Consider the following 24,962-nt stretch of genomic DNA (forward strand, 5'->3'; position numbering starts at 1 on the left):
GTTCAGATAGAATTACAATTTACTGTGTTTTAAGTGTGTAGGAGGTAAAATGATTTAGCGTCTCGTTTTGGACGCTGGACTGTGGAAGTGTGCCGACCTCCACCGACAGGGGGAAGTAGTGCACCTTCAAAGTTGCTGGGGAATTGGTCAGAAGAAGCCAGCGAATCCTTCCTCCTCCGACGTTACAAAAAAGACGAATAATTTTCCGGCGAATATAAACACAATTGGGGTTTTAAACACGTCGTTTTTCGCGATGAGCGGAATACCCGGGACTGCCGTCGTCCAGGTGACCAATCTGTCGTCGGCAGTGAGCAGCGAGCAGATGCGCACTCTCTTCGGCTTCCTGGGGGACATCGAGGAGCTGCGGCTCTACCCGCCCGAGTAAGAGCGACATGCGGCGGCTCGGCGGGGCCAGGCGACACCGCGGATGTGCGGCCTGGGCCTGGTCCTCGCTAAAATATAATAACAAAGCTATCGTACAGCGACGTCACGGCAGATTATTGTTTAAAATATATATCTTTAATGCGTACTTTCCTCCGTTTTCCCCTTTGCCCCTCCACAGCAACGCCTCCCTGTCTTTCTCGTCCAAAGTGTGCTATATCAAGTATCGAGAACCATCCAGTGTTGGTGTGGCGCAGCATCTCACCAACACCGTTTTTATTGACAGAGCCCTAATAGTGGTGCCATGTGCCGAAGGTGAGTGCGTGCTAACGTCGAAGCCCTCCTAATGACTGTGGTAACTTGAAAATGACCTTCCCGTCGATTCAACTCTTCGCTCTTGTGATTGATTTGTGGTAGTTACGTGGTTATTACAGGTTACGCATACGTACACGTCGCTGTTACGTTCATGTTTACGTAGCTTGTACGTCACTCTTACGTTCGATTTGTGTGAGATGCTGAGAATCACTATTTTTCCCCTCGTTGTTTTAATAGACAAATTGTACGACGACTTCTGGTCAAGGCAGCAATCTCAGTTCATCATACCATAAAATCATAGTATAATTCTAACACAAAAAAGTTGTTTTTGTTGTCATGCAAAGAAATACCTGTACATTAAAAAAAATCTTAATCAAATATTTAATTATCCTTTTCCAACACAATAAGAACAAAAGAAAAGCATGCAGTTTGCTTCAGTTGATCATTTACATGTGTGCATCACACTGATTGTACATAAACGTTCAAAACTTTAAATCACAGGTATTGCGGACTGAAAAATATCATACTGCACTTTCAAATTAGATTTGGGAATTCATTTCAGCAAAAAAAAATCCCATGTGGATATATGTAGCAGGGGAAGCCAGAGATGGGTCAGTTTGACCCGGACCTAGCAGGAGGGTTAAATATATTACTCCCCAAAAATATTTTACTAAATAAACACTTATTAGTTAGTAATGGTGTTCGGTTTGTTCATTTTTATGTCCACCGGGTCAATATGACCTGTGGATATTTTTGGGTGTAACAAAGAAACAAAAGTGGGTTAAAAGCTCATAAAAGTTCTTACATTTGGCTTCAGATGGTGTACATTTTTTCATGATTTTTATTTTTAAGAATTGTAGAAATAAAGATGATTTTAAAATATTTTTTTGTTTCCTCTCAGCATTCACACACAAGGTGTAGTGTATTCGTCGTCAGAAACAAGTCAGGACCGTAAAGTTACAAATTTTCAATTGGAGTTGATGGGGCTTTATGGTCGGCACGGCGGACAACGGGTTAGCACATCTGCCTCACAGTTCTGAGGACCCGGGTTCAAATCCGGCCTCACCTGTGTGGAGTTTGCATGTTCTCCCCGTGCCGGCGTGTTTTTTTTCCCCAGGTACTCCAGTTTCCTCTCACATTCAAAAAGCATGCATGGTAGGTTAATTGAAGACTCTAAATTGCCCGTTGGTGTGAATGTGAGTGTGGATGGTTGTTTGTTTCTATGTGCCTTGCGATTGGCTGGCGACCAGTTCGGGGTGTACCTCGACTCTCGCACGGAGTCAGCTGGGATAGACTCCAGCACGCCCGCGACCCTAGTGAGGATAAGCGATATGGGAAATGGATGGATGGGACTTTCTGGAAATAGACGGGTGATATAGACAATAGATGGATGGACTAACCAGGAGTTTACAAAAATGTAGGTTGACTCGCAATATGGAAGTGTAATATCGTCGGGGGAAAAGATATTCAGGCATAATCCTGACTAAAACAACCAGATTTCATGGAAGTCCAGTGGTACCTTAGAAATTTGAGTTATGAGTCGTCGCTTGGTCTTTTTTTATTTATTTATTTTTATTTTTTTTCCTCGTTACAAGATCTTTAGGTACACCGCCACTCGAGTGAAAATAAATTAAATTAAAGCAGCTAAGGTACTATAATGCCCTTTCATTGGGGCACGGAGAGCTGTCTCGTTTGCGTGGATGTCTGCTTATGATGAAACAAAAAACGTTTCTATTGAAGCTTGAATATGATACCGTACCATCAAATTACTCTCAATTCCCATTTAATTCCCGTGGAAAGTTTGAAATGTTGAATGTTTCCAAATATCCCAGCTTTACTTCCCATGGAAATTGACCAGATATTTTGCACCCCTTTGCTACCTTTTTCACCATTGATTTGCACAGTTGTCCGAAAGTCCGCCATCACCTGTTTTTGTGGGGAACACCGCTCACCTAATCCTTCCCTTTTGTCCCCCCCTCGTCAGCAACACATAAGCAGATGTTGCTGCCTGGACGGACTTGATTAATATGGATTTTTTTTTCTGTTTGATTATGTGTGCATATCAGATAAACGACCACACTACTAAGCCTGAGTCATTGAGGCATTGTTTGCCAGGCCGCTACCGTCCTCGATGACGGGCGGGGGGGCCACGAGGCGTCAGTGATCATGTGACCAGGAGCCTTCCCAGATGGACGGACACCTTGTCTCTCTTCCCCCCCCCCCCCCCCCTTTTCATACTTTTCCCCCCGTGTTGTCCACTCTCTTCTGTCTATATCTCAGAAAAGGTGTTTTTTCTCTCTCTCTCTCTCTCTCTCTCTCTCAAGCGTTGTGAGTTTTTATATATAATTTTATTTTACAGTGATACCTTGACTGATGAGTTTAATTAACTGAATTTAATCATATGTCAAGTCCATTTTTGCCAATTAAATTGATTGCAAGTCCATTAATCCGTTCCAGTCCCCCCTCCCCCCCAAAAAAACCATAAAATTGCGGTTCTTTTTAATAGCACACTCTAATATTGTAATGTAAAAAGATAAAGTAATACAATAATGAAATACAATGTAAAGAATTAAATAGTTTGTGCATCATGATAATTCAGTGGGCATGTTGCTGCTCCTTCTGGTGTGCACGAATTGGCCACCAGGGGGACGTATACTACACGTAGATTTGATGACGAAAAACCAAGACGACCATCACGACTAGGCTGCTAGTGGTAGTATCATTACATTCTGTATATACAGTCTATGTGTTGCTGCACCGTTTGTGTTGAAATATTAGTTTAAAGGCTTATGACTACAGCAATATCAATGCTAGTTTTGTTAGATAGTCTATGACGTATAACATTATGTGTTAGCATTAAGGTAGCCAACTTTCTTAAGACGAAGGTATGTTGTTTGGTTAAATAAGTCAAGGTACTACTGTCTTATTATTATTATTGTCCAACCCCCCCACCCCCATATACCTCTTATCTCTCTCTCTCCCGCTGCAGCTTGTTTGTGGTTGAGTCGGCATGATGATGCGACGGGATGCTAGGAGCGAGGATGACTAACACTTGGCTCTCTTGTCGTTGCCGTAGTGACAAAGAAAGAGAAACAGAGAGAGAGAGAGAGAGGGAGAGAGAGAGTGAGAGCATCTTCTGACCTCTTCTCAAGTCCGATCAGATGTTTGATTGGAGCTCATGTGGATGTTTGCTATTTCGATTAGATAGTCATGAGGATGATGATGATGATGATGATAATAATGATGTGTGACGCAGGCCTGATTTTAATGGAACGAGCAATGCTGTCGTCAGGCTTGTATCACCAAGCTAACAAGGCTAACTAGTGCGACAAACATCACAAATTAAAAGAATATATCAGCCACTTCATTGGGTACACATTCCCGAATGACAAACTATGGGCTTTCATTTATTTAACAATATTAACTACTACTTGAGACCCCCAGACTGACTTTAATCCGCGAGTCGTTGCTTGTAGGTCTGCAATAAATTGTCATATCATTTTTTTTTTTTAAAGTGCATACTACAAGTGGTGTCTGGCGTACCAATAAAACAAGCATTTAGTTTTGTGATCGTGTGTTGTTACAGGATTCAAGTCCTTTTTTTCCCCAAGAACGAAAGGCTTATTTTTTGGAGAATATCGTCCCTTTTTTTAAAAGAAATTGTTAATTTATTGTTGTTGTTGTTGCTGCTGCTGCTGTGAAATCTATTAGCACCGTTGCCATTGGGGTTGTCTTGTCATACCCCCCCCCCCCCACACACACACACACACCACCCCCTCGCAGTTCATGAGCATTATGTTTCCAGTCCAGGTGACCAACGTATACAAAATGTGTTAACACGCTGCTAGACTGTGTTAGCTTAGCTTAGCCAGTGCTAAGATAAACAATGCTAGAATAGTAGAAGACAGTATTGTGTGTGTGTGTGTGAGTGAGTGAAGGAGGGGTGGGGGTGTTTTTGCTGTTTTTGGAGCAGCTGATGTTTGTGTGTGCCCCACAGGGAAGATTCCGGAAGAGGCCAAGGCCTTGTCGCTTTTAGCACCCGCCGCCCCCGTGCACAGCCTGCTCCCCGGCGGAGGGCTGCTCCCCATCCCTACGCCGGCCCCGCTACAGAACGTGAGTCGGACGCAAGCTTCTCGCGCAGCGTTTCTCAACCTTTATTGAGCCGGGTCACATATTTTGCTTGAGAAAAGTCTTACGGCACGCCGCCAAATGTCACGGAAAATCCAGGAGAGTGAAAAAACGTGTAAATGACGCTCACGCTACATTTTTTTAATGTTTAAACGAGGCATGTCCAAGCTTTTTCCATTTAGGGCCACATACAGGAAATTGGAAGGAAGAGGAGGGATACTCACCCTTGTGTTTTCAAACATGCTTAAACCAATTCAATATACTGGAGGTTTTAAATATCCTCAGAGGTTAAATGTATTGAATGGGGGGAAGTTTACATTTGAGCTTTTTGTTATCAGTGACAAAGCAAATCGTTTAGTATTTCATTGCTATTATACAGTATTATGCTACTGTCGTGTTATAATTCATATTGTATTGAAACGTATTTTTTTTCCCCCAAACACGGGATATCTTGTAACATTTATTTAACATCTAGTTTTATTTTCAATTGTTGTATACCCACTTTCCACACACAGTTGAACCTGCCCCTGGTGGGTCACATGACCGCCGGCGCCGCTCTGGACCCCACCACGTCCTCGCTCTCGCAGCCCCCCCTCATGGGCAACGTGGACCCCTCCAAGGTGGACGAGATCAGGAGGACGGTCTACGTGGGCAACTTGAACTCTCAGGCGAGTCCTGGCCAGCAGCGGCCACGTCCGAATTTTATGTGCAGCAAAAACACAATCTTTGTGTAATTTGCCGCTTTTCCCTGTGCAGACGACAATGGCGGAACAGCTGCTGGAGTTTTTCAGGCAGGTGGGCGACGTAAAGTTTGTGCGGATGGCGGGCGACGAGACGCAGCCGACGCGCTTCGCCTTCGTGGAGTTCGTTGAGCAGGATGCCGTCGCCCGGGCGCTCACCTTCAACGGCGTCATGTTCGGAGACCGGCCCCTCAAGTACGTGAGGATGACAACAGGCTTTTTCCTGGCTAAAATTGAGGCAGTGCTGGTACCATTCTGATCAAAAAATACCATCAATGAATTTAATACAACACCACCAAGATTCCACCAGATGGCGCCAAAGTAAAACCTTCTTTGGCGAACTTGTCGCCCCTCGACCTCAAAAATGCTCGCTTATTTCAGAAAAGCCGAAAAAATATGGGTGTAACCCTCATTTTTATTATTCTTTTTTTCTTCAGAAATCTGAATTGCATGGTTACAAAAGAAAATTTGAAAATTGAGGAAATCCTCCCATACCTTTGTAATAAGAAAGAAAGTCTATCGAAGCGTCACGCTTCTCTTCTTTGACAGTTTTAGGAGAAACTTCCGACTGTTTACCATACAGTGTCCTTCAATCGTCGTGTCATAGAACTGCAATCTCAATTTCAAATAATGCTGCTCAGATAGTTACAGCTTTCATGATGTCAAAACCTTTTGAGCTGCAGGTGGCCATTTTCCAGATGACTTATGATGTAATTCATTTTGATGTCCATCAGGGTGAACCACTCCAACAACGCCATCGTGAAGCCTCCCGAGATGACGCCGCAGGCCGCCGCCAAGCAGTTGGAGAGCGTGATGAAGCGCGTGCGGGAGGCGCAGTCCACCATCGCCGCGGCCATCGAGCCAGGTATGACGCCACCCCACGTCCCGTACCGTCTCAGTTGGGGTGACCGTTCACCGTCTTTGCTCGCCCGCAGCCGAGAAGGAGAAACTCTACGCGGCTCAATCGGGGAGAACGCGGCGCCAGTCACGCTCGCGGTCCCGCTCCGGCTCGCGCAGGAAGCGCTCGCGCTCCAAACACAGGTGAGGCGCTGCCTCCAAATTTGATATGCAGGAAAACCTGTTCTTGCATTCCTTCATGTTCTAAACACCACGTTCATTCTTCCAGGCCTCCGCAGAAGTGGCCGAAGAACGACCAGCGCACTTCCCGAGGTGGCCACGGGAGGCGCTCTCGCTCCAGAGACAAGCGGCGGAGCACGAGCCGTTCCAGGTGGGTCCGGGATGCCAGCGCCACACTGCGGAATCAAGGCATTATTGACGATAACGTGTTACCCTCAGGGTCCGCCGGCGGAGTCTGGGCCGCTCCAGGAGTCCTCCCAGGAAGGCCAGGTCGCCCTCGCCAAAAAGGTGACTTTCACGCATCTGAACTTGAAAAGATACCACTGGACACAAACGTTGACAACCTCACTCCGTTTTCGATATTTTCAGGATTAAGAAGCATCGGGAACCCAGCCGGGAAGCACGGGAACGCTCTTCATCGAGGAAGAGGAGCCGCAAAGACGAAGCGCGGCCGAAAGGCAAGAAGACACCCAAGGTAAGTCGGGCACATGTTTGCGTTTTTCACGCAGAGTTTACACAGACAGTAATCCCGAGGCGGACAGAGCCCTGCCACGATTAGCGAATTGAAAAGCTTTATAATTGCCTATAGATGGCGCCAAAGCACTACTATCCAACTACACAGGGCTTCAGTCTGGCGATAGAAACTCCTCCCCTCATGTCAACATAGTTCCTTGGTCCCAAGATGCCACAAAATTGTGTGGAAAAGACCGGCTTTGATGTGCAGTGTGAAAGGGGCTACAGCTTGCGCTCTCACGTGGACGGTGTGTGGAATGTTTCAGGTGGGACGGGACTACGGCAGAGAGGCCTCGCCTTCCGAGGACGCCCGCTCGCCCCTCTTCACGCAGCACAACGGCGTCCACAAGGCGCGTAGCGACGACGCGTCCGTGTGACTCCACCCCAGGCCATCGCGTCACCTCCCGACTGACTGACTTTGAGTTGTCGCTCCCCCGCCAGGAGGGCAAGTGAGCGCCACGATGTCCAATTTTTGATGATTTCTGCAACTGGGGCGTGTGAAATGGCGGTACGTGTCGCATGCGGCTCGGTCACGTGATCCCAAAATTGGCGGTTAACGGTGAGCCTCACTTGCCCGTTTTGGTGGCGTGAAAGGAAGGAAACACCTGACGTTTCCTGTTCGAGGCGCGGCGTTTACAAGGAGGCTTTATTTTCTATGTTTATGTTTTTGTGGGCACGTTTGCTGTTTTAGTCCTTGTTTTGTTGTATAGCTGTTAAAGAAAAAAAATGTGTGTGTGTGTGCGTGTAAGAAAGAGGGTGGTGGTCAAATTCATAACCCAGTCCCAGGTTTCCGTTATCTCCTTACACAGAGGCCCTCTTCTGATTCTCATTTTTCCTCAGGAACTTTCCTATCCTACCCGATCGAGATGAACCGGAAGTACTTGGAGGATAGGGCGTTCGAATTTGACAAAACGCTAAGGAAAGATATCGCGATGCAACCTTTAAAACCACCTTTAGCACAGGTTACTCCTGAGCAACCTTTGCGAAAGGAAAGGAGATATATTACCCACAATCCTTAACGGCGGAAAATATTGAAAGCAACAGACCAGAGGCGATTGCAGACTACATGAAGACGCTCGAGCGTTTCACGCAAAAGACAAGACAAAGAAATAATTCAATAACTGTTATTTTAATAAAATGAAAAGATAGAACAGTATATATATATATATAAACGTATCAACAATACAGTCTGATGAGTAAACAATTAAAAATTAAATCCAGAATCATGGGCAATGGAGGAAAGCAAGCTAGAGACTTTTTTTTCATGATTTATTCATAAAACAGAGCGTAAACAGGGTGACATACATTCGGTGGCAAAAGGGCAGTTTATTATATCCAAAAATTCAAGTCTAATGAATTTCACAGTGTCTAATGATCCTAATATATTGTTTGACTTAATTTTAGATTTGTATTTCTTTTTAATTGTTGTAGAAATATTTCACATGGGTAGAACCTGTGAATTATTTTTAAAAATATATATATTGTATTGGAGTTGCCCACTGTGAGAGGCGCGGCGCCGAGCAGGTGTGGGTATACTTATTGCCCCCCCCGGCTCGGCGCCTGTACGTTGGGGTTCATCCCGGTGGACGAGAGGGTAGCCTCCCTCTCCCTTCGGGTGGGGGGGCGGGTCCTGACTGTTTGTGCCTATGCACCAAACAGCATTTCAGAGTACCCACCCTTTTTGGAGTCCTTGAAGGGGGTGCTGGAGAGCGCTCCCGCTGGGGACTCCATCGTTCTGCTGGGGGACCTCGGATAAGCGGTAGAAAATGGATGGATGGATGGATCGATATATTGTATTAGTCAGCAAATATGTTGCAAAAAAAATTTGTTTATACAAATATAATTATGGAAAAACAAATGACTCCTAAATATCAACCATTGTAATCTTTGTTTGCTCTGTGCTGGCATCTTGTGGTAAAAGACATTGTAGTTGTTTTATTTTATTATTGATCAGCTATTTAGCAGGTGAAGTCCGTAAGCTTGAGACTTTACGTCAACAATACTGACCGTCGCGCGATGACGCCTGTTAGGAATAGAGGAATCGAATTCATTTGAAACGCTGCTGTCCTTTCCGATCTTCGAGAGGAGGCACCTTTTCATGTCTCCTTGACCCGATGACGTGTTCCCCCAAAGGTTAAGGAAAGGTGGCATAAAGCTTCGGCGATTGGAGAATCTGAAGAGGGCCAGAGCCTCTGATACGGCCTCGGACGCTAGCGAATCGGCGGCTCAAATTCACCTCCCCACTGTCATTACCTTTCACGCAGAACCGTGACACTGGGAAAAGTTGGCTTTGAGAGACAGTATGAAAGGGGTGTTAAACTGAACACTCCCACCTCTTGATACTACTCAAGAAACTTCACACCCTAGTTCTGGCTTTCTGCCATCTTCTTCCCTCCCCCACTCTGATATTACTCCGGAGGTTGGTAGTCACCTTCAACCCCTCCTTTTCATGTTGACTCACGAAAAAGACTTCTTTGATAGGCAGTGTGAAAGGGGCTTCTGGTTACAATTCACACTCAAACACAGCATTCATCCCTGTTATGCTTCTCATATGATCTCATAAGCCGGCAAAATGGTGTGTCGACTTTATGTCCCCGCACCCCTGCTTTCGTGGCGGTACCTTTCACACAGAACAGTGACACATGAAGAAACCGTTTTTGACAGGCAGTCTGGAAGGGGCTTACGGTGTTGAAATTAAACAGAGCCTCCATCCTTGCCTCTGGCAGGACTTTTGATGGGTCGACCTCTACTGCTATTCTGTGTCGATACGTTTCACACGGGACAGCGACACTGAGAAAAGATAGCTTTGACAAGCAGTGTGAAAGGGGGTTCGTTGTAAAACTTCGCACTTAAGGCTGTGTTAAAGTGTGATCTGTGCTACGACCGTTCAGAAGCTAAAAAAAAAATAAAAATGACGCGTCAACTTCTACTCCAGTTCCATGTCTGTACCTTTATGCAGAACAGCGACACAAAGAAAAGTTGTCTTTTACAAGCAGTGTGAAAGGGGCTTCTGGTGTTACTCTTAACACTTAAACAGTTTCCATCCACCGCCTCTGTTACAACCGATCACAAGCTGGCAAATTAGCGGGTCGACATCTACTCCCATCCTGTGTCTGTACCGCAGAAGAGCGACACTTAAAAAAAAGCCTTCTTTGACGAGCAGTGTGAAAGGGGCTTCTGGTGTTAAAATTCACTCAAACGCAGGGCGGGTTGACTTTATCGCAATCCTCCGTCCAGTGTCTGTACCTTTCACGCAGAACAGTGACACTTGAAAAGGCTGCTTAGACAAGTAGTGTGAGAGGGGCTTCTGGTGTTAAAATTCACACTTAAACACTGCCTCCGTCCAGCCTCTGTTCCCCCTCTGACACCCCCCCTGTCCCATGTCCGTACCTTTCACGCAGAAGAGTGACACAGGGGTAAGATGCTGTTTTCACCTGGTTTTGTTCTGACGCCGTGAAATGTAAAAAAATATATATATACATATGTGTGCGTGTGTGTGAAAGCAAGTGAGTGACGCAAACATAAAGTGCCTATGCTGCGATAGTATAAAATCTTGTTGTCATAGAAGTTTTATTATTAGCATGGTTAGCGTCTAGTGCCAGCAGCGTTTACTGATGAAATAGTATTCAGTCAAAAGTCCACAAATTGGTTTTCTTTTATTTTTTAAAAGCAAGCACTGACATGAGTGTAAATTATTTCATGTACACGAGCTTGTTTGTTGTGACGTTTCAGTAAAAAAAAACACCTTTTTAAACAAGCCGTCTTTTTGTGCTTCATGCGTCGCCCCCTGCAGGACCGGAGGACGATTGGATCATGATAAATGCGTGTTTTCCATGTCCATCAAACGTACGCGAGTGTCGCGCTCGACGCTAAACTGCGTCTTGTAGTCTCCCGCGTGAGCCGTCATCATCATCATCTGCTGGATGACGTCCAAGCTGGTGTATCCGCTGGAGGGGGCCATGGGAGGATCGCGGGAGTTCGCCGCTCTCTGCTCATCGACGGCGGCGGAACGGCCGCGGGCCGATTGACGGCGCTCGGAAGGCGGCGGCGCTCGGGGCTCCACGAGGAGCAGACTCGCCGTGTTGCATTCTTCCAGCTTGAGCGTGTCGACGGTTTGGAGGAGCTGGCATCCACACAACAATGCATCAATAAGTAGATTTTGCAGGTGCCTACTTGAGAATTGATTTTCCTGACAAAATTGTACTTTTACTCCCTACGTTTGGAAACATCTGTACTTTCCACTCCTCACTTTCAGTCCAAATAGGCTTGTTCCTTTTCGACCTCCATGAATGACGACACGATGGCAAAAAGAACTAACTAAAATACAGCTGAAGTCAACCATAGTGGAGATCTTGATTGATGGATTGAGAATTTATGCCGTTATTCGTCGGAAAATCAGTGGAAGAGGAACATCAAATAGGGAGCATTTTCGAAAAGGGTGACAGCTTCAGAGAAGCAAGATATTCGCCGCCTAAGGCCTTATTAAAGAATTTTTCTAGCAACAGAAAAGATTTATGACAAATGCCTTTTCTTGTACCAACCTAAAAACCACAATACTCTGTCGTTCCAAAACTCTCCAGCTAATCTAAAAATAACATACAGGTAAGGTCTTTTTTCCCCCCAGTTATCATTAGCTAATTTAGTATTTTTTTCTGTTTTGCTCTTGCAGGACCTATAGTCCATTCAGTCCTGATTATCCTGTCAGAAGCAAGTTTGCAGCAAAACTGACCAGCGAGGTTTTTTTTTCCTTCTTAGTATGAGCGCCATGCAAGTTAATAAAAGAGGGAAACTATTGTGTGCAAAGGTTTTTTTGTTACTATGTCAAATGAAAACGGGTATATAACTGACAAAAAAAAAAAAGGTTTTTTTTTTTTTTTTTTTTAAATTGTATTTTTAAGTAAGGCGCTGAATCAGTACTTCTACTTTTATCAAAGTAATTGTACAGAAGTAAAGAGTGCGAGTCCTTTTTTCACATCTGGAAGCCTTTTATTCAGCAGTTATTTGAGTTTTGCATTTGTATCTGTATCTGTCTAGTTTTGCGGCGTTCAAATTTGGTATCAATTGGACAAAATCTCTAGAACAAGAGTTTCTTTGAAGGACCCCTAGAAATGACCACCCTAAAATTGCTGCTGTGAATCAAAACGGCAGACTTTCTGTATTGTCAAAGTGGTTGCATCTTAAAATTGTGGATGGAAATGTCTACAGAGAGCCTAAGTGGACGTTTGGAGCCAAAATGGCAGACTTCCTCTATCTTCAGACATGGGCCATGGCTACTTGAGACTTTTGTCAGTCTACTTGTGCTAAGACATGCCTACCAAATTTCAGATTGCGCAGTAGAACTGGCTTCGGGGGCCGCATTTGCAAAATTGTAGTCTAATTCATTTAGGACAAGTCTTTGACGGCGAAGGAATGGCAAAAAAAAAAGAGCCTAAGTGGCGGTTTGGAGCCAAAATGGCCAATTTCTCATTGCCATGGCAACAGACTCTTACCAGGTGTGTTGATGCATTGAGTTTCTGCATGGATCTGCTATTTGCAGGGTTGGGAATATTTGGCCAAAAGACCACTTTGGCGCTGCTTGGAGGACAGGAAGCAGACAAAGTTGACTTGTTGTATCTCCTTTTGGCAACATGGGGGGGGGTACCTTTTAAAGAGGAGAGACGCCAACATGGCAGCCAGCACGACGAGGGTAGAGACGGTGACAAGTGCCGTGAGGGCAACGGAACCTTCACGCCGCGTCTCCACCAGGCTGGCGGCGCTGCGGACCCCGGGCCCGGCCCGTGTCAACCCCGACACCTGAATCCGGTACACCGCCCAACTGCGGAGACCCTCCAGTATGTAACGGCGTGGCCGCGGTCCCACACTGACGTCTACAACAAAAAAGTGACATTAGCCAGCCACCACGCTTGCAAAATTCCAGGAATTTTCAAAGTAGGATATTCTATGGGAACGAACGAGCCCCCCCCAAAACAGCCCAGAACAAGCTACGTGTTAAATAGCACTGTAGTGTATAAAAACATAATAAAACAGAATGTAAAGAAATAAAACATTGAGTGTGATTACTGTTAAAGCGTAACAGTCAAGATTTCCCTCCTTTTTGGAACGCTACTCTTTGTTTTTATGTAACTGCTGCTATCTCTCAAGCTTTTTGCCTCTCCAGCCTGCGGAATTTTCAGAACTCAAATTTTGGCTCGCAACACAAAGCAAAAAATTGACCAAGTGACGTCTCCGAACTTGAAAATCTCCTAAACTGGGACGCTCGTACGCCGAGATATCGCTGTATTGTAATGCGCTCACACGTGGGCCAGGAGAACTATCGATATTTTTTTTTATGGATGTCTGTTTATGACAAAACAAAAATGCTTATATATATGCTTGAGTATGATACATTTCAATTAAATGCCTTATGTTAAATTCACATGCAAATTTAGTGGAAACTTTCCACCTATTTGCAGCGCTAGCAGCCACCCACAAAGCCGTGGGTCTTACTTCTCTCCAGTTGCCGGTCTTCGGCGTAGTGGATCACGTAGCCCAGCAGGAACCCGCGCCGGTCTTCCTGCTGGATGGACGACCAGGTCAGTTCCAGGGAGGACGACGTGACGGACACCATACTGACGTTGGAGGGACCGCTTGCCGGAGCTAAAAAAAAAAAAAGGAATCGAAACTTCAGTATCGCTACTCGACGCTCGTGTATCAATACTGAAATCTCGATGTCACGATTGGTACTCAGATCTAGAGATTTCTATTTCATGCTGGTTTATGAATATGGAGATCACAATATTGCTATCTGACGTTGCCGTATCATGGCCAAGATCATGATGTCACCATTTGACACTGGCGTAGCAACGGCAATATCACTCGTCGATGCTGGGATATCAGTATCAAGATCATCAAAATCATCGCGTCATCACGACTTGATGCTGGTGTATCAAATATGGTGCCGACATCCATATTTGACGCTCATGTAGCAATACAGCGAAGGTGATGTCACTTTAGAAGGATGGTGAATCAACCCCAAGATCAGAATGTTAATTGATGCTGACTCATCGTTACCGAGAACACAATACCGCTATTTGAGGCTGGTGTATCGATACTGAGATTGCTATGTGAGATCACGGGATCGATATCACATGCCAGCGTATTGTGACTTAGATTGCGATGTCGCAGGTGTGTTGATACAGAGATGGCGATAGCGATCCTTATGCGATTTAGATGTATTTCGTAACGAGATGACGATACAACTATGTGGCAGTGATGTATTGACGGTGAGATCACGATATCCCTGTTCGGTAATGGCGAATCAATATCGATGTCACTATTTGATGCCGATGTATCATTACCGAGATCACACTGCTGCAATCTGAAGCTCGCGTATCGATACTAAGATTTGCGACATCGCTATGTAATGCCGATTTATCAGTTCCAAGATCACAACGTCGATATCATATGCCATCATATCGTGACCTCGCGATGTCACTACTCAATGCTGGTGTCTCGATACAGAAATAATGTCATCCATATTTGTCACCGGTGGATGGATACTGATTGCGATATTGATTTTTTGAATGAATTTGAAAAAGCCACTCACTTCCTTCCAGGAAGTAAAAGCGAGCGCTGGCGTAAGTGACCTCCCGACTGTTGTTGACTTGCTTCAGGTTGCACAGCGGCTGTTGGTCACGCACGTGCAGCCAGACGTCGTAGCTGACGTACGGCTGCAGCGGCTCTGGAATTCAGAAAGCGAACTTGAAACTTGTAAGTCAAGGTACCGCTTGTATATGGTTTGTGTCCAGTACATCGATCATCACACCTGGAATGTCAACCACCGTCCAGAAGTTGTTGGCGTCCTCATAGAACGACTCATATGACACGTACTGTGGATGTGGTCCGTAGGTGGCTCTCCACTCCAGAGAGAAGCACAAGTACTTGCTGACCAGGTCGTCCTTCCACAACACGCTGAAGGACGTCTGGTTGTGGACGCGCACCCTCAGCCGAGCGTGATCGTCATCATCGGCATCATCGTCGTCTTCTGTAACATTCACGATAGCGATATCCCAATGTCCTTATCAATACGCTGGCGTCTAATTGTGATTGCGGTGATATCATGAAATGGCCGACACAATCGTAAAACGGCATCCATCCGGTGTCATTAGACTGACCACGCGGCGAAGTTAGCGTGATGTTGGCGGCCGGCGACACGCTGACATTGTTGAAAGCGTGGACGCGGACGGCGAAGTCGGAGGCGGACAGCAGCAACGTGATGGGCGGCCGCGCTACGCTGAGCACCTCCCGGGGCCGCTCGCCCGACGCCTTGGCCGCAGACACATGGAAGCCGTCACATGCTTCGGAGAACTGGAAAAAATTATAAAAATCGTTGATATCAATGAATATACATTTGTATTTATTAGGACTGTTTTATTTGGGGGCGGGGGTGGGGCGCTGTCAACATTCATATGCGCTCATGCTATGATGCTACTGCTTTGTCTATGGTGTTTTTGCTTTGTTACGTAAATATACAGTACCGTCCACGTCAGCGAAATCCTCCTTTGTCCTCCTGTGTCGGCCATCTTCTCTTCTACCACGTGCAGGCTGAGCGGAGGCTTCGTCAGCTCTGAAGCGTAATAATATTAGTAATCGTCATAATGATAATAACGCACGGCGCAAGTAGCGTATATAAGCTGGTGCGTCACCCGGCGGCAGCGTGTAGACGTGACCCCACGGACACTGAGAGCACTTGTCGCTGACCTCGCAAGCCACCTGAACCTCAAGCGGCGACGGGCCCTCCACTCCCGCCAGATGACACCCGGCGGCACCCCGGCAACACGTCTACACCGCGTGGACAAAAAAAAAAAAAAAAAAACATTGCAAACAGCAACAACATTTTTAGGTGTAATAATAATAATAAGAAACATTTTCAAACAATTACCTATGCAATTAAAAAAAAACTCATTTATGCTATAGTTGTATCAAGCACGGGTTAGGTTTCGAAAATAGGGTTTCAAGGCAAGTGGTAGGGTTTCAAGACAGGTTCAGGTTTGCGAGCCTGGATTTGGGTTTGTAGTTGTGCGAGTGTTGACCTATTAGAGGCAATTCCTTTCCAACCTTCCGTTCTTTCATACCATCCTTAATACCTTCCTTACTTCCTACCGCCCTTCCTTCCATCCTTCTTCCCTGTCATCCTTCCTTCCATCCTTTCATACCATCCACGTTTTCCTGCCTCCCTTGCTTTATTCATTCCCTTGATCCTTCCTTGCTTCCTTTCTTCACCCTCCCTGCCTCTCCTCCTTCCTTCCTTTCATGCACCCTCGGTTCCTTCCTTATATCCGCCCATCCTTCAACCCATCCTTCCTTTTGCCTTCCTTCTATCAGTCTGTATCCTTGTTTCATTCCATTCATCCTTGTTTCCTTTCATCCTACCTTCCATCCTTCCTTCCACTTCACGTTCTTCCTTGCTACGTTGCTCTCTCCCTCATCCCTTAATTGAAAGACAGTATACTGTACTTTTGGCCCACACCACCATGTATAAGTTCATATATCATTTTTTTGTTGTACCTATAACGAAGTGTCCCGTTTATTCTCCCAAATAAAAAATAAAATAAAAAAACAGACAAACATGTTGCTAGCGTAGGGTGACACAAAAAAAAAAGACACAATTTCAATATCGAAACACCGGCAATAATTTTAGGTATGGTGAAATCAGTATCGATACCCATAGTGTCAAATATTGATATCAATGTGTCAGTACCGATACGTCGGCATCCAATATCGATATGGCAATCTTAGTATCGCCACGTCAGCATCAGAAAGCCATATTGCGGTTCGGGTTTCGATGAGCTTTGAACATCGAAATTGTGACCTCAGTTGGAATAGAAAAGCCAAATCGCAGTATTGGTACACCAGCGCCAAATATTCTTGGGAATGAATAAAACAGGCTTAAATAGTCAAATTGTCGGTGTATGAACTGTTTTAGCTACCTGTTGCCAGCGTCCGTCGTCATGGCGATGGCGGTGATGGTGGTGTGTGGCCGCTTTGTGTCGCACACAGACGGATGCGATGACCTTAGCGTCGTCCTGACTCCACTGGGCGTAGACTTTGACGTGACTCCCCGACTGGCGCCTGAAGGTGACGTGAAGCGGAGGACCGCAGTGCACTGAAACGTAACAAACGTGAAAACATTAAATATGGAGCACACAAAAACAAGCATCTTAAAAAAAATAGGACTGTGTTTTATGGCCAGTCATCACGTTGCCCCACCCCCCACGGCACCCCACCCCCATACACAATGAGCAAAACTCAAAATGTTCAGAATTTGTTGCTTTTGTGCTTTATATGTAATTTTTTTCCAGCTTTTTTAAACATTTATTTTTTAATTTATGTTGCACAGTACTTTTTGTGATTTTAATGTTGTTTTTGTTTTTATTTCGTGTCGTTTTATTATTGTATTTTTTTGTTAGGTTTAGTAATTTTTGTGTTGTTTCGGATGTTTATCGTGTTTTTGTAAAAACAAATTTACATTTTGCTTTTATCGTTGTTTCATGTTATTTTATCCATCCATCAATCCATTTTCTGAGCCGCTTCTCCTCACTAGGGTCGCGGGCGTGCTGGAGCCTATCCCAGCTGTCATCGGGCAGGAGGCGGGGTACACCCTGAACTGGTTGCCAGCCAATCGCCAACCATACACACTCACATTCACACCTACGGGCAATTTAAAGTCTCCAATTAATGCATGTTTTTGGGATGTGGGAGGAAACCGGAGTGCCCGGAGAAAGCCCACGCAGGCACGGGGAGAACATGCAAACTCCACACAGGCGGGACCGGGGATTGAACCCGGGTTCTCAGAACTGTGAGGCTGACACTAACCAGTCGTCCACCGTGCCATGTTATTTTAGTTGTTTTTATTTTTGGAGGTTTGTTGTTATCTTTTGTTGTTTTTGTATTTTGCTGTTTCTAGTTGTATTTTTCAATTTGATTTGTAAATGTTTTGATTTTGATGTTCTTGGTTATTTTTTTCTTTTTTGTTGCTACTTTTAACTGTTGTATTTTTGTAATGTTTCTTTATTTTTTATGTTGTTATTTTTATTTTTTGTTGCTTTTGTTTGTATCATGTTGCTTTTTACGTTGTATGTTGTTGTTGCTTAATAGTTTTGTTGTTACTTAGAAGTTTTTCGTTTTTCAGTTTTATGTTGTATTTATTTGGTTTTTATTTGTAAGCTTTTATGTGATGTTGTTTTTCTAAGTAAAAGTTGTCGGTGGAACTCACGCAGGCTACTCGGGAGCGCCGCGAAGACATCTTTGGAGCAATCGGATCCGACCTGTTCCAGAACTTCCACGGTCAAGTTGTTCATGCTGAACACTTCCACGTCGGTCAACGGCTCCTTCATGCTCTTGTACACTCTGCAGTACTTGTCGTTCCTGATGGAGGCCACAAAACTTTCAATCAACATTTTTGCTTGTTTTTCTTTCTCATTGTTTTTGTAATTGTTTTTCTATTTTTTATTTTTTTTGTAGTTTTCTGTAGTTGTTTGTTTCACTTTGTTGTTGTTCTTTTGTAGTAATTTTCTTGTTTTTATTTGTTGATTTGTTGTTCTTTTGTTATTTTATTTTTTTTGTACTTTTTAGTTGTTCTTTTTTGTAATTTTTTGTTTTGTTTTTGTAGTTTCTAATAATTTGTATGTTGCATTGCCTTTTGTTATTTGTAGTATTTTTGTTGTTTTTTGGAGGACTTTTTGTTCTTGGTTTTGTAGTTGTTTTCTGTTAGTGGTTTGATTTTTGTTTGTGTTGTTACTTAGTGTCATTGTTATTTTTAGGTTTAGATTTATGTTGTTTTTGTGTTTTTGTCGGTTTGTTATTTTGTAGTTTTGTAATTTTCAGTTTTTTGTTTTTCTTTCAGTTGGGTTTATTGCTATTATTTGGTGTTTTGCCTGTGTTGTCTTTTTTGTTTGTCGTATTTTTTGCTGATTTCTTTTTTGCGTATTTTATTTTTGTAATCTTTATTTTTGTATTTTGTAGTTGTTCTTGTTTGCTGTCATTTTTTTTTTTTTTTTTGTGATTTTCTTTTGTTTTTGAAATTTTCCATTTTTGGTTGTTGTTTCCATAGGTTTTTGTTACTTTGGAGAGTTTTTGTTTTTGTTATCTTTTATTATTCAATTTGGGGGAAAGATTTTCTATAGTTTTTGTGTTTTTTAGTGATTTTTGATATTTTGTATTTTGGGGTATTTTAATGTTTTTTGTTGGTTCTAACACATTCACTGCCATTGACGGCTTTAGAAGTCAAATATCCATGCTAACTGGGAAGTCTGGTAGTGACTAATGATAAAGTTTGTTCGTCCCGTTGTTGTTTTTGTTGTCTTTCTTTGCTTGGGGGGGCTTGTTGTTTTTGTTTTTTTTGACAGTTTTACAAGACTTACCTTTGTCGGATGACGAGCGTGAAGTTCGCCTGCTCCTCCTCGGCCGCCCCACGCCTCCACTGACACGTCTTCAGACTTCGAGAGTGGAATTTTCCGAAACATTCCAAGCCAGCAACACCACCTGACGCAAAGAAAAAAAACAATAACAGTCAGTTCACTTTCTGACTTTTTGGGCGATGACTCGTCAGTTACCTGGCGAGGCGAGTCGGCAGTGCTGGTATTTGGTCGGGTAGTTATCGACCTTGCAGCGCACTGAAACTACACCATGACATCATCCAAAAATGGAAAAACAGTGGTGTATACCTTAAATCTGATGTAAATACATTTAATGGCATATAAAATGCGACGCCGATGTATTTCATTAGCTTTCTGAACACATTGAATGTGGTGTAAATGATGCTGCATTGTAGATGTAGGATATACAACATTAAATGGATGGATGCTACATTTGATATATATATATATATATATATATTTATACACACACACACACCAAAGCCCACCTGGTTGGATCTGTCCCAGTGAGGAAGCCAGACATGGATCCAGAATCCCAGCTGACACAAAAAAAATAATTAAATGTACACTAAAACTAAAATACATAAAAAATATTTGCGGGTGGTCTCCATGAAATGAACAAGTGACTCACCAGTGAGAAGAAAAAGAAGCTGGCGGTGTTCGACGAGCCCACACAGACGTCCAAACATGCTCCTGATCATGATCACACGTTAGAAAACATTTATTTTTCACAAATTATAAATTATTCACAACAAATCCATGGAGTATTTTTATGTGAGCATGAAAGCTGTGAGAGTGGCGCAGCTTGGATGGAGAAGTTGACTCCCCTGTGCCTCACAGGAAGTTCTTCACACCTCACCGACTTACGCAAATGATTAAAAAACAACAAAAAAAATCCACCCTTTCAATCATCTATTTCTTACTCTGTTTCATCTGACTGACACATCCCACTTTTTTCAGTTTAATGTGTCATCCTTGACTGGAAAGAGGTTAAAAATGATTTTGCCATTTAAATTTGTACAAAAAAAAAAAAAATCCCCTTTCTTTATCATGCTTGCAATCTGCATCATGTGAGGAACTCGTGGGTTTTGACATCCTTCGAAATCATCATCACAGATCAACATTTTGTCAAGACTATTGAGCACATTACAAGGCACGTTATGGAAATTTTATTTCGGAACGTTTGTGCTTCAAATGTAAGCCTGAGCTGTCCTGAATTGTGATGTAACAGTGGGGCTAATGAACATAACTATAAAGATAATTCATTTCAAAACCTTTTCCATTCAATGAAAGAATTAATAAACTGATACCAATTTTAAACAACACAATTAAGCTCCCTGATGGTCTAGTGGTTAGGATTCGGCGTTCTCACCGCCGCGGCCCGGGTTCGATTCCCGGTCAGGGAACAAACCTTTTCTTGCGTTGTTTTTTGTTTTTTCATTTTATTAATAATTATATTTTAGACGCTCAGTTGTATTGACTACAAACACATCGAAAACAATAAACCTCGAGCATTTGCTTCCCACCACAAAAGCCAAAACTTCCTTAACCGAATTCCATCCATTGTCAAAGGCCGTGCTCCAAACACTACGGCTGTAATATTCTTTACGGCCACTGAACTGATCTTACCATCTGTGGCGCTGTTTCCCTTTGCTTTTGTTTACCGAAGAAGAAGAGGTCACTTTCACACGGTAATTCTAAACTATCGCGTCCTTTCGAAACTAACACTTTTCTTACAACGGTAAGCTTGTATTTCGTTTCATTTTACTCAACGCAACTGACTATAGTTTTTTATTCGGTATTTGTATCTCAAGGATTCTCAAAAGAAAGCATTTTATACTTTATAACACTTGACTTGCAACCACAATTTTAAAGTTGAACTCTAGTTGTTTTAAACTATGGTTTTACCTAACCATGGCTTGAAACCATATTTTCAAACCCTCAGTCCAAACACTAACACTAATATGAACATGAACCCTGGCTTGAAACTCAATTTTGAAACCAAACCTTACTTTGAGAAACCTTCCCTGGTGTAAAATGTTGAGACATGTTATTAATAACACATATGGGACCTGTTTTAAATGATGAACAAAAATCATGTTTCCTTGAAGCAATATTATCTACAGTTGTACACTGACATATGAGTGCCCCAATTCACAGGTTTTTTGAACAATGAGTCGAATTACGAGAATCGCTTGGTCGATATTTTTTTTTTGAGTTACGAGCTTGGTCACTGAACAAATTAAACTTGTGACAGGCCTACTCCTTGTGGGTGTTTTTGATTTTGTATGTGTGTGTTTGGCTGCTTGTCCCGTTCAGCGAATGGCTGCAAGTCCATCAGTGACTGTGGTTCTCATTTTTTTCACTTAACTCGAGCAGCTGCCTAACTGAAGCTCACTCTTACAGTAAGTCACATTTGGCTTGCAACACAATCCAGAAAAGCGGCGACGCAGTGGCTCATTACTTGAAAAACCCATACGTTGGGGCACTCCAATGTCAAGGTATAATATCAGTAAAGAACATCTTTTAACCACCCCCACAGTCTCGTAAGCCACAGGCTGACCCCCAAGTCTGCCAAGTATTGTATTTCTGGCGTGAGCATCTTCTCACACACGGTCCTCAATTTGGGACGGATGTCTTTCCTCAAGTTGTACCCCAGGATGGGCTTGCCTCCCAGGGGCTGCCAGGGCAGAAAGCGGCGGTCTCGGATGCGGGGTGCCTCCACCGCCTCGCCGCCTTCCAGGCAAAGCACTCTCATGTCAGCGTTCCTCCGCCGGAGCTCGGCCACGTCCCGCTTCATCCTCTCCCGCCCGTACACCTCGACCTTGTCCCACAAGGTGGCGTTAAAGTGTCGGTAGAGCCTCCAGTCAGCGCCGTTCCACCCCAGAGCCCGGTCGCTGGACTCCGGGTTCATACGGGTGACGGACGAGCTCGCGCGAGCGTTGAGTTTGAAGTACAAAATATCCTCCATGCTCCAGCACAGAGTCTCCTTGAGCAGGATGAGGGACTCGTCAAAATATTCTGCGATGAGCACCAGGTGGAACCTTCGGGACAAACTCCGAATGGCCTCCGTCACGCCGGGATGGTCCGCGTCCAGGTTGTTGTCCGAGCCCAAGTCGAATAAGAGCAAGTTCTTCAGGTAGAAGGCGTTGTAGGCGTGAGCCCTGTAGAAGGTCCGAGGACTCCTGAGGAACTCCTCCAGTTTGTTGTCGCCGCCTATACTCCAGGTGAGCGGCACGGCCCTCCCGTAGTAGTGGAAGGCCGACTCCAGAAGGCGGGCCGGGTGGCGCAGGATGGTGACGTAGGCGGCGTCGGGGGGCAGCAGCGCCGCCACCTCCCTGGGGTCAAAGCGCATGTGGTTGCACACCACGTTAAAGCACTCGCCGGGCTGGTAGCTCTTCACCTGCCAGCGGCTGAAGGGCGACGGGTAGAAGAAATCATTGCGGCCGTCAGGGAGGGCGAACTTGAGATTGTGTTTTTCTCCGAAGCGGAAGAGGATGTTGAGGAGCGTGCTGCTGGCCGTTTTGTGCGTCTTCATGAACATAATGTTCCCCGAGGGCGAGCATGTGTCCGTCTGGAGCCTTCGAGAAGGCCAGGGCAGGTTTTTGTTGAGCGGGTTGGCCATGTTTAGAGCACAGGTGTCCTCTTGGGAACCTCTGGAAGAAAACCACAAGCCTCATTTACACAAATCCTGCTAAATTGCCGTTTTCGACTTCCGGTAATACCTACGGGAAAAAAAACCTAGGTGACGGTATGGCTCTGCACACAACTTCCTGTGAGTCGTTTTTTTTTTTTTTATTGCTACAAACTAATCAGTAGCCGCTTTGCTATGATGGATTAGACAAGTATCCTAGACTGCAGACTACACAACTGTTGCTATCCTAATCCAGACCAAGGATTTTACAGTCCAGTGTTATCTTGACTTATGAGTGCCCCAACGGCAAGGATTCAAGGAATTTACTTACATAACTGTCATTTTAAGACACATTTTTACACGATATCACACAAAATTAGACACCCAAAGTCACACATGATGAGAGGTTTTTAGAGCATATTTGTATGGTTTTCTATCGGTACACATAAATTATAATGCGACCCCTTTTTTCCCAACATTACCTAATATCCACTTGGGTTGGCAACATCGAGCAATACAGTAGAAACATGATGGTGCTCAATAGAAGGCAAAGGAGGAGTCCTCGCATTACAGCATTGCACTTGTTTCCTGCTGTGCCCAACATTCTTAAATCCAGTAGGAGAACCTGAAAACACATTTAAAAATCAAAATGGAGACAGGAATATAAGATATAGGGGGCGAAAGTAAGGGGAGAAAAGCCAGGAAGAGATACAAGAATAGATAAAGACGAATACTGCTTAGCCCAGTGAAACGTAACCTCCATGTTTACACTTTAAACATATTTATAGCTGGCAATGGAAAGAGTCACATTTCACACCAGACTAGAATGACTTTAGATCAGGTTAGAATGTCCAAAATAGGCATAAAAAGTGCAAAAGTTTGTGCATTGGTAAATATTTAGTTAAAACTGGTCTCCATTGCTGATAATACTAGGTAACAATCCTGTCACATTTCATACAAATAATGTCTCGAAAGAAATGTATATACACAGTATGTCCACTTGAAAAGGGACGAGTATAAGCCAAAGTAACCGTAGACGAGTAGACGTGCATTTACCCGAAGATGAGCGTTGACGCGGATCAGGTGGTCGGGAGTGAGAAAGCGCGTCAAAGACTCCTGCATTGTCCCGTCGATGTTCACTGATTGGCTGCCACCACACGCTCCTCCCTCGCATATTGTCTCAATACCTTTGTCAGCAAACTACCTCCGCACACTATCACAAACTACAAGCCACAATATCGGTACTCCACTCTACTATATTAGTTAAATACCTGCTATTCTGTACTATACGATTGCACCAGTATTCAACAGTATTCTTGATTGCATTTCACTGTACGATCCGTATACCATACCATACATTATACAGTTAGAATTTACTATAATACTGGTTGACTGTAGTGTACCATACTATACTAATCTAATCCACTTTGCCATAATACACTCGTACAATGCTATACTATATGCTACTGAACTGTCCTTTACTCTGCTGCACTGCACTGTACTGTACCTTGCCATATTAATATACCAGCTATACGACCATGTGGTATACTGTACTTCTCTGCTAGACTATACCAGTATACTGTACTAGACAGTACTAATACTCTATGATGCTCTCTTCAAATATACGAACATATACCTAACATACAGTAAGTAGTAGTACCTTAAAGAATACTATACTATAGCAATCCCTACCGAATGTAAGCTGTTTTCACTATAACAGTCTATTATTGTATACTGCGCCATACATTACCATCCTGT

The 24,962-nt window shown here is 44.0% G+C and overlaps 3 protein-coding genes and 1 non-coding gene across 10 annotated transcripts; 2 read left to right on the forward strand and 2 right to left on the reverse strand.

Moving 5' to 3' along the window:
• Positions 1-127: 127 nt before the first annotated feature.
• Positions 128-11,947, forward strand: srek1 (splicing regulatory glutamine/lysine-rich protein 1). 7 transcript variants are annotated; one of them, XR_009792158.1, is made up of 13 exons: positions 128-381; positions 563-696; positions 4,694-4,809; positions 5,340-5,492; positions 5,581-5,759; positions 6,299-6,429; positions 6,500-6,605; positions 6,691-6,792; positions 6,861-6,929; positions 7,011-7,116; positions 7,421-7,662; positions 10,948-11,319; positions 11,824-11,947. XR_009792158.1 is itself a non-coding variant. In XM_061800238.1 (11 exons), the coding sequence occupies exons 1-11, from the start codon at positions 254-256 to the stop codon at positions 7,529-7,531; spliced, it is 1,335 nt and encodes a 444-aa protein (XP_061656222.1). In that variant the 5' UTR covers positions 128-253; the 3' UTR covers positions 7,532-10,229. The 7 variants fall into 7 exon arrangements, 1 of the variants encoding a protein (XP_061656222.1); XR_009792156.1 differs by having other exon boundaries at positions 10,948-11,947; XR_009792157.1 differs by having other exon boundaries at positions 7,421-7,603; positions 10,948-11,947.
• Positions 10,966-20,829, reverse strand: LOC133465108 (uncharacterized). Its single transcript, XM_061747557.1, has 15 exons — positions 20,202-20,829; positions 20,059-20,109; positions 19,748-19,813; positions 19,556-19,676; positions 18,409-18,560; positions 17,123-17,298; positions 15,839-15,974; positions 15,671-15,759; positions 15,308-15,500; positions 14,959-15,177; positions 14,740-14,874; positions 13,641-13,790; positions 12,796-13,021; positions 12,644-12,728; positions 10,966-11,277 (listed from the first exon to the last, which is right to left on the reverse strand). The coding sequence occupies exons 1-15, from the start codon at positions 20,269-20,271 to the stop codon at positions 10,966-10,968; spliced, it is 2,181 nt and encodes a 726-aa protein (XP_061603541.1). The 5' UTR covers positions 20,272-20,829.
• Positions 20,830-20,904: 75 nt separating this feature from the next.
• Positions 20,905-20,976, forward strand: trnae-cuc (transfer RNA glutamic acid (anticodon CUC)). The gene has a single exon. It is a non-coding gene; the product is annotated as a tRNA-Glu (tRNA).
• Positions 20,933-24,561, reverse strand: gal3st1b (galactose-3-O-sulfotransferase 1b). The gene is made up of 3 exons (XM_061800237.1): positions 24,261-24,561; positions 23,687-23,829; positions 20,933-23,226 (listed from the first exon to the last, which is right to left on the reverse strand). The coding sequence occupies exons 1-3, from the start codon at positions 24,324-24,326 to the stop codon at positions 22,080-22,082; spliced, it is 1,356 nt and encodes a 451-aa protein (XP_061656221.1). The 5' UTR covers positions 24,327-24,561; the 3' UTR covers positions 20,933-22,079.
• Positions 24,562-24,962: the final 401 nt, after the last annotated feature.

This window comes from Phyllopteryx taeniolatus, chromosome 15, assembly GCF_024500385.1.
Source record: "Phyllopteryx taeniolatus isolate TA_2022b chromosome 15, UOR_Ptae_1.2, whole genome shotgun sequence".
In the NCBI taxonomy this organism is placed as follows: Eukaryota; Metazoa; Chordata; class Actinopteri; order Syngnathiformes; family Syngnathidae; genus Phyllopteryx; species Phyllopteryx taeniolatus.

Excerpts from the sequence above, each read along its gene's own strand:
- srek1 (XM_061800238.1), top strand. The coding sequence starts at position 254 with ATGAGCGGAATACCCGGGACTGCCGTCGTCCAGGTGACCAATCTGTCG. Across the intron at positions 382-562 it reads CTGCGGCTCTACCCGCCCGA|CAACGCCTCCCTGTCTTTCT; the intron begins GTAAGAGCGACA and ends GCCCCTCCACAG. Across the intron at positions 697-4,693 it reads AGTGGTGCCATGTGCCGAAG|GGAAGATTCCGGAAGAGGCC; the intron begins GTGAGTGCGTGC and ends TGTGCCCCACAG.
- LOC133465108 (XM_061747557.1), bottom strand. The coding sequence starts at position 20,271 with ATGATCAGGAGCATGTTTGGACGTCTGTGTGGGCTCGTCGAACACCGC. Across the intron at positions 19,814-20,058 it reads ACTGGGACAGATCCAACCAG|TTTCAGTGCGCTGCAAGGTC; the intron begins GTGGGCTTTGGT and ends GTCATGGTGTAG. Across the intron at positions 14,875-14,958 it reads GACGGTGGTTGACATTCCAG|AGCCGCTGCAGCCGTACGTC; the intron begins GTGTGATGATCG and ends TCTGAATTCCAG.
- gal3st1b (XM_061800237.1), bottom strand. The coding sequence starts at position 24,326 with ATGCAGGAGTCTTTGACGCGCTTTCTCACTCCCGACCACCTGATCCGC. Across the intron at positions 23,830-24,260 it reads GCGTCAACGCTCATCTTCGG|GTTCTCCTACTGGATTTAAG; the intron begins GTAAATGCACGT and ends ATGTGTTTTCAG. Across the intron at positions 23,227-23,686 it reads CCAACCCAAGTGGATATTAG|AGGTTCCCAAGAGGACACCT; the intron begins GTAATGTTGGGA and ends GTTTTCTTCCAG.